At 37.5% G+C, this 16,524-nt stretch overlaps 1 protein-coding gene across 2 annotated transcripts in view; it reads left to right on the top strand.

The window, feature by feature from the left end:
- SPATS2L (spermatogenesis associated serine rich 2 like) overlaps window positions 1-16,524 on the top strand; it is a 235,957-nt gene that overhangs the window by 175,484 nt on the left and 43,949 nt on the right. For both annotated transcript variants that reach the window (XM_027865958.1, XM_027865959.1), the window contains exons 6-7: window positions 11,342-11,545; window positions 13,326-13,461. In XM_027865958.1, the coding sequence (XP_027721759.1) occupies window positions 11,342-11,545; window positions 13,326-13,461 (340 nt within the window). The remainder of the gene's footprint in view (window positions 1-11,341; window positions 11,546-13,325; window positions 13,462-16,524) is intronic.

Here is a 16,524-nt window from a genome sequence, read left to right as displayed (position 1 = left end):
ACACACACACACACACACACACACACACACACACACACACACACACAAGCACCAAAAAAAGAATAGCAAGTACTAAAAAGGTTTATAGAAAGGAGAGATTACATCAAACTGGGATGGTCTAGGTAACCCTCAGGAAGAAGGTAGGATTATGCTTCGGTCTTGAAAAACAGGAAGGATTTTGAAGGCAGAGGAATAAGAAAGATCATTTGAAATAACAAAAACAAAGGCAGAGAAGCAGAAAATCATAAGATGTGTCTGGTGGTTAATGAATTCACATAAAATAGCTAAAACTTATCAATATTGCCCCATAGCATTTCTGGAATTGGGCTCAGAACACTAATTTTCTTACATAAAATAAAATTGTAACTGAGAATCAAGAACTGTACAGATAACCTTTATCATAAAATGATTTCCCCATAAAAGAAATCACCACTTGTCCAGTATCAATCTGGAATTTGTTTCTCCTTTAGTGTTTTATTATGCTATAAGTTTCACACTGACTTGATTTATTAAGCTTGAGAAGAAGGAAATTAAATAATTAAGGAGTGGCAGAATCCCAAGTTGCCTTGATATTATTTTCATTTGAATCACTTTCAAAATCTAATTGCTTAAGTTATCATTTTGACATTAATCACAAACCAAAGGCCTATCAAGTATAACACATTAGAGGAAATGCAGTCCAGGTGTACCTGATTGTTCTCTGTGGGAGTCCTTTTGGCAAGTAGAAGGCTGGCCTTTGAGCAAGGAAGACCTGGGGTGAGTCCTGACTCCAACCCATACTGTTTGACCCTGGGCCAGTCATTTACCCCCTCAGTCTTCCAGGAAACACTCTAAAGCCATAAGTTACATAAGTATTACTGTATGATCAAGAAAACAAGTGAGCATTAATTACCATCTTCTATATGCCAGGTATTTTGCCAGGTGCTAGGAATACAAAAGGGAAAAGCGCTTAAGCAGCTTATATTCCTGGAGGAAAAACAACATGCACACATGTAAATGAAACATGACATAAGTCTCCACAAATGGTTGGTTACAAAAGGGTACGGAAGACATATGAGAACAAATGCAAGGTGATTTGGGGGGAGACGCTAGTGCGGGGTATGTGTCATGGAACCTATGGACCCCTTCTCAGAAGAATATTTTTAATTTTATAAAATAAAATATTGAATTCAGAGGAAACATATTGAAAAACAGCTATCAGAATATTCAAAAAACAAAATTGTGATATAGTAAAATATCTAGTGGTGGATCTATTAACTAGAGTGAATTTGAATTATGAACATAAAGGATACTTTAAAATATCTGCAACAACTCTAAATTACATAACTATAATTTCTATTAGTGACAAAGTCACATATACTGGTAATAATATTGTAATTTGTTGTCTACATTCACAATTAAAAGAAAAGATAAATTTCAGTCAGAGATTACAAAATAACCTCTGAAAATGAAGATTTAATTTTCTTCAAATTCCAGTTCACTGATTCTCCTTAAATCTAATCAGGGACTCCTTGGGCAACTAATACAGTACCTGGCACATTTTTGTTGTTCAGTCATTCAATCGTGTCCAACTCTTCATGACCCTATGGACTATAGCATGGCAGGCCCTTCTATCCTTCACTATCTCTCGAAGTCTTTCTAAGTTCATGTTTATTGTTTCCATGATACTATCTATCCATCTCATCCTCTGCTATCTTCTTTTCCTTTTGCCTTCAATCTTTCCCAATGTCCTGGTCTTTTCCGGTGAGTCCCTTCTTCTCATTATGTGGCCAAAGTATTTAAGCTTCAGCTTTGACCTTCCAGTGACTAGCCTGAATAAATGCTAGTCGACTGACTGACTGACTGTGGATCTAGGTTAAAAACCCGTGCACTAGATCAATGGAAGAAGCTTCCATATTGTGAGTTCCCTTCCACTGATGAAATAACTCAAACGATTTCTCCCAAATAAGTTATGTGTATATCAAATGCTCCAGAAATTCAAATATGTTCCAGAAATGTACTAGGGGAATTCTCAATTTAAAGAAGCCCTTCTATAATCCCACAAACATTGATTAATCACCCTCCTACTATAGGCAGATCATTCTAAAATCAGTTCCCGTGATTTATCTGTTTCGGTAGGTCCTGTATTCTTGGAGTCATTTTTTTTCCTTCAACAGAATCTCTCACTCCTGCTACTTCTTTTTGCCACTGGTTCATTCAGAATATCTAGCATTTATTGAGACCTTCACAACAAGACATGAAGACATAATGAGAGAATCTACATGCATTTCTGTAGAGGAGGAAAAAATGTCTACTTTATTCACTTTAGCATCAGTGCTATGCTCATTATAACTCTAAAGAAAAAGATTTGGTCCTAGCTAATGAAAGGTGAAAAAGTGTTATCCTTTCCCCATCCCCTCAAGAAAGTAGGTTGACAAGAAAGCTAATAAAATTTTCAATAGGTTTCATAATGAAAATGATTCAGTAGGAATCCTGGAAAAGCAATGAACAAGAAAGTTTCCACTCAAGCTAAGTCATTGCAATTAGGATGTCATTGACTAGTAGACCTGAGAGAAATCCACAGCGGAGTCCAGGGGTGGGAAACCTGTGGCCTCAAGGCTGCATATGACCCTCTAGGTCCTCAAGTGTGGCCCTTTGACTGAATCCAAACTTCACAGAACAAATCCCCTTAATGAAGGGATTTGTTCTGTAAAATTTGGACTCGGTCAAAAGGCTGCACTCAAGGACCTAGAGGCCACATGTGGCCTTGAGGCTGCAGGTTCCCCACCTCTGTCTAAAGCTCTTTCATTGTATGGATTAGGAAACTGAGGTCCAGAGCTATTAAGTGACTTGTCTAAAGTTACATAGTTAATGAGTGGCAGAGCCAGGATGAGACCCACGGTCATCTGACTCCTCCTTCAATTCTCAGTCTATAGAGTTTGATTCAGTTTTGTTTTGTTTTGTTTTTTAGGTGATTGCTAAAAACCAGTTACAGGAAAGAACAGGGGCACCCTAGTTCCTGAAAACATGAAGAACAAACTACATGACTAATAATAACTAGCAATCACCAATAATAACTAAAGAAAAAGAACATAATAGCCTCATGAAGTTCGAGGCAGATGGGGGGATGTTCAACATGACTAAAAGGCAGTCTTCAATCTGTTCATGGATGTTCATTTATCAAACTTGCTACTAATGAAACAGGCTCAAGGAAACTTGCTCTGGGTAGCCCATTTGGGCAACAGACTGTGAATCATGTGTTTTATCTTTTTATAACATTTTGACATTAAGAAACTCCCTTTTTTCTGAAATCTTAACCAGTGAAGCTAACTTCAAGAGATGTGCAGGTGGTTCAGGGGTGTTAGTGTGACTTGCTAAATGAAAAATACCTACAAAAAGCAGAGACCAGAATTAAATGGTTTTGATTGGTTTGGCTTTTGGTTTTGGTTGTTTTTTTTTTTTTAATCTTCCCTCATTTAAGGTAAAAAAATTCCTATATGGTCATTCAACGGTACAATGAAATCACATCCTTCCACAAAGCTGCCAAATTGACATTCCTAAAATACAAGTTTATGGCACTCACTCAAAAAATCTTCAGTGGCTTCCTATTAGCTCTCAGATAAAATAGAAAATCCTCAGCTGAACATTTAAATCCCTCTATAATCTGGTTCCCACCTACCACTCCAGTCTTCTTTCGTTTTAATCCCCTTTCAGTCACTGTCAGTTCAGTCAAATTGGCCTAGCAGCTCTTCCCTGAACTCAGCATTCTATCTCCCTCCTTCTGAGGTCCCCATGTCTGAAATACACTCAGATTCCATGGTTCCTCCCAAAGCACAGCTCAGCCACTTTCTAATTGTACTCCCTTTGTCTTGAAATTACTTTGTATACACTTTGTGTATGGTGTATATATGTGTATATAGGTGTATAAATACACACATATGTGTGTACGTGTATGTTTGTTGTTGTTCAGTTGTTTTGGACTCGTTGTGACCCTATGCAGAGATGCTGGAGTAGTTCGCCAGTTCCTTCTCCAGCTCATTTTACAGATGAGGAAACTGAGGTAAGCAGGGTTCAATGATTGTCCAGGGTCACATAGCTAGTAAGTATCTAAGGCTGGATTTGAGTCTTTCCAACTCCATGCCTGGCACTCTTTCTACTGCACCACCTAGCTGCCCTTATTTATATTCTATTGGTTCCCATAATGCATAGGCCACGTCTATAGAAAGAACCACTGTGTTGATTCTTTTGGACCCAATGTATAATATTACTCTTATATTACGATAGAGACTTATGATTATATCTACTTTTTTCTGACAGGCTGTTGTAAACTGCCATTTTGTAACCACGTTTTCCTATACCTTAAACTAAATAATATGATATGATCATTTATAGTATTTAGGAGTGGCAGGGAAGAAAGACTTATTAACTGAGTTATAGATTTAGACTGACTGAGCCTTCATTTGCTATACATTTTTTACTATGTATATTTAGTAATCCTGAGACCAGTTGCTTGAGATTGGTAGCTTTTTATATTACCAGTTACCATAGGGTGGTCAAAATCTCATGCATTTTCATCTACTTCTAAGTGAATAGTGAAAGTATGCTTTGAGTAATATGAAAATTTGGGACTTCAGAAGCAGACACATTACAGCCCAGTAATTTTGGTAGGCAGTGCCATGCAAAATTCTGTTTTCTTTATCAGCACACTGTTTAGAAATTCACTCATTTATTTATTTATTTAACATAGAGCAGCTTTATAATACTATGTTTTGCTCAGATATGCTTTTCTGAAATTATATCTTCAAAACTAGTCTCTGGCACCATCTTAAGTGAGCATATAAATAGCTGAAAATTAGTTTCAGAACTGCCATGTAGTTGGCAAATCTCTTTAAGTTAGATATGAATGACTTGTTTGTAGACTTGTTTTCCTTCAGTAAAGCTCAACTACATGTAAATATACAAAGTTGGGCAGGGGGGAGATTAGGAGCAGAAAAGGAAAAGGCCTTTGGAAATTTTCAGATGTTAAGGATTTGAAAGATATATGTTTGATAATTTTTAACACAAATCCATGGGGCACATCCATGGTTCTTCCAAGAAAAGATTGTTTTCATGAGATGTGATTTTTAAAAAAAATCAACCTCTACAATTCTTCATTGTGAGAACAAGCAAGTAAGAAAGCATTGAATGTATTCTATGTTTTTCTCTGAAGTGACAGATTCAAGGATCAAACTTGGATGAAAGGGCATGAACATTGATTGACAAGCTTCCTATTCACTTGCAAGCTTCTGCCATCATCATTCCCATGGCATTTAAAATTGGAGACGTTTAAGTCAATGGCGGCAGAATTAGTTGTGGTACTTGTAGAATATGTAGAAGAATCTTAACCAGAACCATCAAAGAGCACAAATGTCACAAAATATTTTTTGTGGGGAGAATAGAAAGACGTAGGACAAATGTTAAAAAAAAATAGGGGCAGCGAGATGGCACAGTGGATAGAGCACCAACCCTGGAGTCAGGAGGACCTGAGTTCAAATACAGCCTCAGACACATAGCACTCACTGACTCTGGCCAAATAACTTAACCCCATTGCCTCATCAAAATAAAAAAAAGAAAAAAAAAGAAATTCAGTACAAGACAATTTAATTCAACAATCATTTGGAGCAGCTAGGTGGTACAGTGGATAGACCACCAGCCCTGGAGACAGTAGGACCTGAGTTCAAATCCAGCCTCAGACACATAACACTGTGTGATTCTGGGCAAGTCATTTAACCCCAATTGCCTCACCAAAAATAAATAAATAAATAAAAATTAGGTTGATTTCAATTGAGTTGAATATCTGGACTCAAGGAGTAGTCATTAAAGAGAGTTCCCATTCAATTTGGAACATGGTCTCCAGGAGATTATCCCAGGGATCTTTGCTTGAATCCATACCATTTAACATATTTATCAAGGATAAGAATGAAAAGTTGGATGACATCCTTATCAGATATACATATGACACAAAACTGGAGTAGGGAGGGATGGCTAACACATTAGATGAACCAAGATCATATCAGGCCACCATTTGTTTAAGTATTATTAAAGAAGATACAATCACATCCGCAAGTGAGCCTTGCCATATTATTCCCTTGCCCTGCCCTACACTTATTTGGGATACACAGAGACAGAGTCACAGGGTGATGTTAATGCTGCTGGCTTCTTTCAACTGGTGGGATCAGTGAGGAGCATACTGTGCCGCAGTCAGTCAGCAACAGAAATTACATCTTCCTTCCTTCTCCTCCTTCCCTCTGCTGATTTAACATAAGAAAGCTATTGGCAGCAGCGTCGAGGTGGAAAATATTTTCTGCAACATCAGAAATATCAGACTACTTCAAGAACGACCATATCCTCCATTTACCTCTCAACGTTTTCCTGGCTACATCTTTTTTTGAGGAGGAAAGAAAAGGGAGGTTCCAGCTGGGGCACAGGCATCCCTTGCTTGGGAAGTACCCCCAAATGTTCTAGTGTGGGTATACTGTCTTGTAGTATGCTTCCAATAACTCATCTCCACAAGCAAGGACCATCCTCTTGAAGCTTACAGAGGGTTCCTCTGGTGAATGAGAGCACTGATGGCCTCTAACAGAGGCTGAAGGCAGATGAGTGACCAGGAAGAACTCCCAAGATGCTTTTTTATGTAATTAGGGGAGTGAGTTGTCAACACTATCCCCAATTCTGTGGTAGCTGAGTAGTCCCTTCTCTTATTATTCTGGGATAGAAGAACTGGGTAGTTCTCTCTCTAGTGGACATCTTTAGAAACTCAGAACTTTTGCTACTTAGTTCTAGGATCAGTATAGCATGACAGAGACGGAAATAGTACCATGACCACAGTAAGCATTAAGGGAAGAGTAGTTCACATATGTCACAGTACAGTTTGAATTAGTCCAAAGCTAATCCTCTAAATTTCCTAAAATATTAGACATTTCTTAAGTAAGACACACATACAGTAACATTCTAGACATTCAAACTTTCCAGCTCTCTAAGTTTTTGCTAACGATGAGGCAACTGTCCGTGAACCTCAGAAACCTGAAAAAAACAACTGCCAGGGAATCTATTCATATTTCTGCTTGTTCACATCCTAATTCTCTGATAACACCCGCCCTCTCCACCATGCTAATTAGCATTATCTTACATTTAAGCAGTTTTCAAATCCTGAATACTTCTTTTCTTATTCCACAGCTGCTAGCTAGTGTATTAGGTTGTAATTTAAAGCCTCTATTTTCCAAAAATAAAATGACTGTTCTTTGAAGCTCAAAAGAAATAAGTTTTCTTTAGGGTTCTGATTTTAACAATGCCTCTCGTTTAAAAAAAAATTAGTCTCATCTGCTACCAGAAGAGAGAGAATAGAACAGGGACAAGTCCAGAAGAACCTGCCACTGAATGGTAAATTTAAACGCAAACATTTTAACCCTCATTGTAGCACCCAGCCTTTACTGCAGCTAAGGGGTCACTGCTTTGATCAGTCACAGCATATACATGCTTAGAGGGCTTATTTACATTATTCACGCCCCTTGATCAAATATTTCATTGTGTGCTGTAATTTTCTCTTAATTAAGTTTTAAAGGGTACACAGTAAGAAGTTCAAGCTAAGCTGTGCTTTCTTTGATGTGCAGGCAATTTAATGATGGATTTAGCTTGAATCAAATTCAGATCCCTCCAACAGGGGACTTACAATCCCACTGATGAGGTATTAGGTCCAGCAGTCAATAGGATTTTCATACCCAAACTACTCTCATGAATGTTGTGATCATTACTGTATATGGCAGTGTGACCCTGAAGCAAAGGCAGTCTTCATCCCTGTATTTTCACACGTGCAAACATTTCAAGTGGACCATAAGGAATAGGGATGGGTCAAGTATCTCATTTTACAGATGAGGAAAATGAAGCCAAGGGAGGTTAAGTGATATGCCCAAGGTCATAGAGTATCAGAGGCAAGATTTGAACCTAGGTCCTTTAACTCCTGGTTCACTTGTTTCAGTCATGTACAACTCTTTGTGACCCCTTTTGGAGTTTTCTTGGCAAAGATACTGGAGTGGTTTGCCATTTTCTTCTCCAGCTCATTTCACAGATGAGGAAACTGAAACAAACAGGGGTAAGTGACTTGCCCAGGGTCATCCAGTTAATAAGCATCTGAGGTCAGATTTGAACTCACAAAAAATGATTCTTCTGTCTCTGAGCCCCTCACCTAGGGTGCTCCCTTTGACTTCTTATCCAGAATTATTATACTGCTTAAAACAGAATGCCTCTTAATGATGTAAATGTGAGAATTACCCTTAATTTTCCCAGCTTTAATTTAAAAGTTTATTTAAAAGCCTGCTTAATTTTCTACCTGTCTTTCCTTTTAGTTTAACTTAGCAAAGATACCTATGAAATCTACATAGATATCCAAAGTAGTTTTATAGAAAAAATGACCTAAAGTACTTAAGAGCTCAGGATGAGTGTTTTAACCCAAGCTATTATATGATTTTGTTATGAAAAGAGTTTTCATATCCATCACTCTACACCTTTCAAATCTTCCATTGTGTAATCTGTTACCTCTCATTTTGTAGATAGTAAACTTAAGGCAATATGGTTACCAGTGTACTTAATATTGAGTCAGTGCAAGAGGTGGACAGCTTTGTAATTCAGAACTTCTGCTACTTAGTTCTGGGATCCATTTCGCAGCACCATACTAAGGGAAGAGTAGTTCACATAATTGCTCATGATTATATGGCACATTATAATTTGAAATGTTCTTTCCTGACTGCAACCCAGTAATGTAAAGAGTGAAAATGTTATTATCCTAGTTTTATAAATGAGGAAACTGAAGCTTCTGACTCCTTCTACAACACCTTGTTTCTCATAAATGTTAGTTGAAGATTAATTGAAGAAAAGGGGACTAGAAAATGAATAACTTGCAGTGTTACTGATAGCAACAACAACAAAAAGTTAATTATTATTAGCAATATGGAAATCAGTGAACAAATTCATTTGTAGCCCTTCAGCTAAACGTGGCTTTCAGGAAAATCCTAGTAGAAAGTGTTGCTCGAAATATGCTTTGTGTCTTTCATCACATTCAATTAGACAAATGTTTTCTTTTTCCTGAGTTTCTTGCACTTGCTGCAATGCTAACAGAAAGGAGGAAGAGAAAGAGAATGTCTATCTACTGCATTATAGTTTTTAGTAGCTTATCATATGACTGCGCTTGTTCATCTGTAGAGGGTCTTAGACTAGATCAGTATTTCTCAGACTTTATGTGTATAATCCAAGTGTTCGATGTAATACAATTAGAAGTTCTCTGAGAAAATGTTGATGTTCATAGTAGCTTCTCTTCTGAATTAGTGAACATTAAAATTATATATGTATCAAAAATATTATGTGTAGCATTTATATGAAAATATACTAACAATAACTAGCATTTATCTACATGCCTACTATATTCCAGGCATTGTGCTAAACGCTTTATTATCTCTTTCTTCCTCACAACTGGGCACACAGAAACTGAGGCACACAGAGGTTAAGTGACTTGCCCAGGGGCACATAGCTAGTAAGTGTCTGAGGTTTGATTTGAACTCAGGTCTTCTTGACTCCAGGCCCAGTGTTCTAGCCACTGTGCCACCTAGATGCCTATTCATATTTCTATTTTGGTCCCAAATTTCCCTAAATTCCAGGGACATGCCATGCCCCCCCCCAAATTTCCCAGATCAACATGTATGGGTGTCTCAATATAGTTCAAGACCAGAAATGTTCTGTGGACAAATTAGTTTGGGAAACACTCTACTAGATGGTTTCTGAGGACCTTGTAGCTCAGAGATTCCATTCTAGTTTCATTAAATCATTTCATGCTTAAAACAAGTCTATTAGCTTGGCAGAGCAAGTATTATAATCTCTATTTTACACATGAAAAAACAGGCCCAGACTGATCTTCAGTGATCAGCTATCTTGGCTATCTTGCTATCTTGGTGTACTTATAATAAACTCCTTTTAATTCTCAAAAAAAGAAAGAAAGAAAGAAAGGAAAGAAGGAAGGAAGAAGAGGAGAGGAGAGAAGAGAGCACAAAAAGAAAAAGGAAAGGAAAGGTCAGGGAATTTGCCAAAGGTCACACTGGGATTCAGTAGTATAACTGGAACTACAGCCCAACACTTAGATGCCAGGAACTATATACCACTCCCCCTTGCTTCCTTTTGTCCAGGGTTAAAGGGCACAAGACATTCATTTCTTCTCTTCATGGAAATAAATCAATTTCACTGTTGATACTTTATCTCCCAGATTATTTTCAGGATGTGATTAATTATCCTTTAAGTACAGCTTTAATTGCTTAGAGTTTCTTTTTTTTTCTTTTTTTTAGTGTAACAGACCCTCCTTTGTCAGTACCAGTTGAGAGTGGAGTCCACCAGTTATAAGGAGGAAATAGAAGTGGGAGGGGTAACAGAATTATACCAGTAGCAGGTAGTTCTGCTTCTCAATAGAAACCAGTTCCACAACTCATAACCACTTTACTGACAAAAATATGCTAGGCCTGTTGGAGGTTTTGGTGAGAGATAGTAATTCAAGCCTCTAAGGTATCCATTTAATGCACCCCAGTATTAATATAATTCAATCCAAAAAGCATTTAGTAAGCCTGTGTCATGTGTCCGACACTATGCAATGTACAAAGATGGGAAATGACATAGTCCCTGACTTTAAGGAGTTTTCATTCCAGTCAATAGACTAAGAGTCAATAGACTAAGAATCAATAGACAGAAAATATAATTAATATAAAACACACACACACACACGCACACACACACACACACACACACACACAAACCCTAAAGAAAATCTCATTTCCTGGCATAGCTAACATTTATATAGCATTTTATGATTTATGAGACATTTTATACGTATTCCTTGATTTGTTCCTCACCACAATCCTGGGAGGAGGTAGTGTTATTATCAATATTTTATAGAAGAGGAAACTGAGACAGCCAGAGGTTAAATGACTTACCTGGGATCACACAGTTCACAAATGTCTGAGGCAAGGTTTGTTTGAAGTCATATTTTCCTGTCTCCAGGCCCAGCTTGCCATCTACTGCACCCCCTAGTGAATCACAAATGCACAAATCACAAGAAAATTAGAGAGAATGATTAAGTCACAAGAATTAGGCTCTTATTAACCACAGTGAAAAAACTATTTCATTTGGCAGTTTTATTTTTTTGGGGGAGGGGGGGATTCTATTCTTTTACTTTTTGCAATGACAGGTATCATCGCCAACGCTTAAACAAAACAATCCTGCATCTTCATTGCAACATTGGCAATGTTCTTAGCTTATCACTTTACAATTAGTATTTGGTGTTTTCTTACAGAAGGCAGCAGGCTGCAGCGACAGAGGCTATCTCTAGATGCGAACCCGAAACCTGTGCCCGCAACAGAGAGGTCAGATGGTCTGCAAGCTTCAGCCCAGCAGTACTGTAACACAAGCAGACCGAAGTCAAAAACACCTATTGTTAAGTCATGTGCCCCTGCAACTCATCCTGAAGTAACAGCTGATGATTTACTGAAAAAGAGAGGTAAAGTGATTTCTTTCCTGCAAGCAATTCAGTATGTTTTATGTGTCCAGTAAAGTGGTTAGATTATAAGCTTTTGCATCAGCACTAATGTATATCTAGAAGAGACCTAATACCTTTTAATGAAAAGAAGTGGAATACAGTTGTATTTTTTTCTGCAATAAATGTTCATAAATCGCAGGCATTCTTTCTTCCTTATTCATCTGACAGTTTGGTACACCTGAGTAAACCAAGTCTTCTTCCTAGGTAGCCAACCCTATGACCACTATTTTCGTAAGCATAAATGCCCAGTTTTATATGGTATTTTACCATAAGATTATCTTTCTCCACATAGCCTATAAAGCATATTTTTTCAAATAGTAAGTTTAAAAAATTTTAAATGAAACCACTCCTTACTTTAGATATGCTGTTATATCTACATAAGGAAACATCTTAATCTATTTATGTTTAATTCTATGCTACCCATTCAAAAATAACTCATGAATAGGGATTGTAGGTAACCTACTACATAGTATTTTAATAATATTAAACTATGTTATGTTATTTGTATGTATATGCATGACTATTCAAAAAGGAAGAGGCTTACAAAATCACGGAATCTCAGAGGGAGAGGGGATTGTAGAGACCACCCTAGACCTAGAATGATCTACCCCTTTTAGAATCCCTGGCTCTATTCAAGGTGAAGATAAAGTTTAAACTCATACTATATATAACCTCTTTTTCTCATCCTACCAGTAATTAGCACTAGTCTACCCCACCCCCAAATAAAAGGTTACATTATTATTACTTTCTACATATTTTGTGTTACTCATGTCTGTCCACTGTGGTCCCCTCTCCCACCCCCCATAAAAAGTAAACTTCTTCAGGGTAGGGCCTGCTCTTCATTTTGTGCCTACCACAAGGTCTGACATAGTCAGCACTTAATAAATGTGCATTGGATAGAACTGGGAGGGGGTGGGAGAAGGAATAGGTAATATCATTTCCTTTCTATTTACCAGAAGACTTAATAGTGTTCTCCCTTCTCAGTCCCATTCAACAGTATCTATTTTCTTTGACTCCAATTTGATATACTTTCTCAATTTTTGCAAAAGTATTTGTGTGTGTGAGTGTGCATGCACCCATGTAATAAATATGCCATTACTGAGATAAGAACAATTTGCCTATTTATTTCTGGGAAATCTACAAAACCCTGGTGACAGTTTCAGGAAACGGCAAGATTAGCTCAGATAGACCTAGATTGAATGTTGTTTCTATAATTGCATGCTGCCTAGCTCTGAGTACAACAGAATCCTGAGCTGAAGAACCTCTCATCCATGCTTCATGCCACCTTTGCCTCATTTAGGCCTCTCCCAATCTCTGAGTCATTTTCTTCTACAAGGTTACTGGAGTTCTGCTACACAGAGCCTCCTTAATCAAGATGGCCAGAAGCACAGTTTCCCAGTGGAAACCATATTTATGACAGAGCACAGGGGCTGAGTAGGCCAAAATGACCCTGTCAAAGAAGATTGCTAGTGAGAGACTGAAGCCATCCCCATCCTTTTCTACTGAGAACCCCCAAAAAAGCCCAATTGCCCTGGAATCACCATCACCTCTTCCCAACTTAATTCATTTAATGAGAAGTTTGGTCTATGCTTCCAACATGCAACAAAGGCAGGGCCTTTGCTTTCTTTTTTGTGCAATAAAATAAGAGTCAAATCTCCATTTGGAAACTTTGTCTTCATAAATGAAAAGATTCTCCAATCCTTTGGACCACTTTTTTCCTCTTGTTTGACAATAATTCTAGGTCCCAATATCGAGAAATCAGTGAAGGACTTGCAGCGATGCACTGTGTCTCTGACCAGATATCGAGTAATGATCAAGGAGGAAGTGGACAGTTCTGTGAAGAAGATCAAAGCAGCATTTGCCGAGTTACACAGCTGGTAAGTCATTCAACCCAGGAGCTAGAGACTTATGGCAGACAGGGTGCTCTTGCAGGCACCAGCATCTATGGGGAAATTTTCTTTATTTTATCCATAAAAATCACAGAGAAACAAGTTACCAGTCAGTGTTTTAAGCAAGGCTAAAGAGTAGATCTGGGAAGAAAAAGGAATAGAGTACATTTCAACGAAAGGCAACCTGATACACTTAATTCTTTGAAATTTAGAAAGCTGGCACAAAAGAATACAAATGATATGGAACCAAATACTCTACAAATAGATGAGATATTTTTGACCAATCCATAAAAGCTTAATACCATGAATTCTATCAAAAGGAATTTTTTTCCTAGCTATATCGGTCTGAGATAAGGAAATAACCTCTTGTAACAAACAGGTAAGGTCCTGAAATTCCTTTCTTTGGCAGCCTTTAAGAACAGAATGAGCAAATACTACCTTGAGGTGATTTAGGGTTAGTCTTTTTAAATGGAATGGGTTTAGCAATATCTGGACTTCCCTTAAATCCCTCTGAACCTATGAATGCCAAAGCCTGGATTGAAAAGTCTTATTATTAGTAAAGGCCAAAGTACAATTGATAACAAGATATTTCTCTGGTAAGAGAGATAACTGAATGCTTCTTCTGCTGAGGAAAGAAATAAGCATTTATATAGTACCTACCCTGTGAAGTAGGTGCTGGTTTGCTTTGTTTGTTTGTTTTTTCAATCTTCATTTTATAGTTCAGGAAACTGAGACAAACTGAAGTTAAGCAACTTGCCCAGGATCACACAGTGTCTAAAGCCAGTTTTGAACTCAGGTCTTCCTGCCTCCAGATCCTGTGCTCTACCCACTGCACCTCAGAGCTAGCTCAGTGAGGGAAAGCCTTCTGAGATCTAACATCTAAAGCCTTCCTGCAGATAAATCTTACACTAGTGGATGTCAGACTCAAATGGAAATAGATCCTTACAGGATACATGTAAACTTAGAAAACCACAAATTAGCATTTTCTATGTTCTATCGCATATTCATTTATTTTATAAAACATTTCTCAATTACATTTTAACATGGTTCAGCCACTGAGTTTTGTCTGCCTCATGGACCACAAATTTGATGACTGTGATTTAGACCCCCAGAGAAGCAATGTGGTATAAATAGAACAACTATGATAATGACAGCTACCACTTATATAGCCCTTTAAGGTTGGCAGACTACTTTACATGTGTTACCTCATTTGATCCTCACATCAACCCTGTGAAATAGGCTCTTTTATTATTCCCAATTTACAGATGAGGAAACTGAGGCTGTGAGAGGTTAATTAAGAATAATAATAATAATAATAATAGCTAATGTTTATATAGCACTATGTGTTACATAGTAGTACCACAACCCTGGGAAGTAGGTGGTGCTATTATTATACTCATTTTACAAATATGAAAACTGAATCAAACAGAGGTTAAGTGACTTACCCTGAGTTACCCGGCTAATAATTTCTGAGGCAAGATTTAAACTCTGATCTTCCTGACTCCTGGCGTAGTACTTTATCTACTGCAGTACCTAGCTACAGATCAGAAACAGATTGGGTGGACCCAGAGAATGTGGGTTCTTCACACCCTGGTTCTGCTACTTAGGTAACTTGTGTGACTCATAAAGTCAATTAAAGTGACTTAAATAAAAGTTACTTCAAGTCAGTCTCTAGTCAAAGCACTAGTTTCCTCATTTCTAAAATAAGGAATGTGGAAGATGTGATCTCTATATTCTTTCCCAGTTCTAAGCTATAATTCATGTTCCCTACATATCAGCTAATACTCAATTGATATACCTGCCTGTGGAGTTTGAACAACTGACTTGAACTCTGCCTGGGTCCTAATTAAACACTTCTGTGTGTGTGTGTGTATACATGTATGTATATATGTAATTTTCCTCAATTACATGTTAAAACAATTTTTAAATTTTTTTAAAGTTTTGAGTTCCAAATTCTATCCCTCCCGCCCCCCTTCCTGAGACAATAACTAATCCAATATATTTTATACATAACACTGCACTTCTTATAGCATAAGTAAAACATAAGTGCCTCAAGTGCAGGAACTGTTTCCATTTTTGTCTTTGTAGCCCCAAACTAGCACAATATTTTACACATAGTTGATGTTTAATAAATGTTTATTCAGCTTAATTGAACCACAATAACAGTACATGCCATTTGGAATTAACCTAACACCGACTGATGGTTCCTAAAACCTAGCAATTATTTCATTTCCTAGAAAGGCTAAATAAAGACATAGAAGAGAACACAACATACTGAATTAGGAAAGAATCAGTGCAGAACATGCCCACAGAGGTAAAGGGCTGCTTGTACCACTGTCTAACCCCTTTCCAAAGTTTTTTCAACAGTTTATCCTTTCCATTGTCTACAGTCTTCTCTGAGGAAATGTCCACCAGTGATGGTTACTGGAATCATAGATCAAGAGCAGAAAGGGACCTCAGAATTTATCTAATTCAACTCCTTCATTTTATAGGTTAAAATAAGACTCCCCTGAGGCTCAAAGAAGTTAATTCAGTGAGTCACCTAAAGTCCTACAGAGGCAAGATTTGAACCTGAGCTCACCCATCTCCAAAGTCAGTACATTTTCCCCTATATCGTGCCATTAGTATCAGATGAAGAAGACAGCCTTCTTACTGGTCCCAAACACAGCTCAAGAATGCGTTTGACAGCATGTGATCACAATTTTGAAAAATCTGAAGCACTAGAGAGAGATGTGGTTCCATTATTGTTGTTATTATCAGTATGATCTCTCTATACTGATGGAGAGTGGCTGAATAACAAAACCTCACAACTTATAACCCTGTTTTCTGCTAGAATTATTCAACTACCCAGAACAAGGAGCATTATAGAGAAAATTAAAGAATTTTGACACTTAAAGGGATTGGATTGTAGTCCAATGAGAGTTCAATGCCTTCATTTCATTATTATTAACATAATAATATCTCACATTTACATAGTACTTAATACTTACAAAGTTCTTTAAATACATTAAATTCTCATTTAATCCCCAATAGTCCTGAGAGGTAGGTAGT

Source organism: Vombatus ursinus, unplaced genomic scaffold, assembly GCF_900497805.2.
Source record: "Vombatus ursinus unplaced genomic scaffold, bare-nosed wombat genome assembly UNPS02014779.1, whole genome shotgun sequence".
In the NCBI taxonomy this organism is placed as follows: domain Eukaryota; kingdom Metazoa; phylum Chordata; class Mammalia; order Diprotodontia; family Vombatidae; genus Vombatus; species Vombatus ursinus.
Note: the sequence above shows the minus strand (reverse complement) of the source record. Positions and strands in the feature narration are given on the sequence as shown.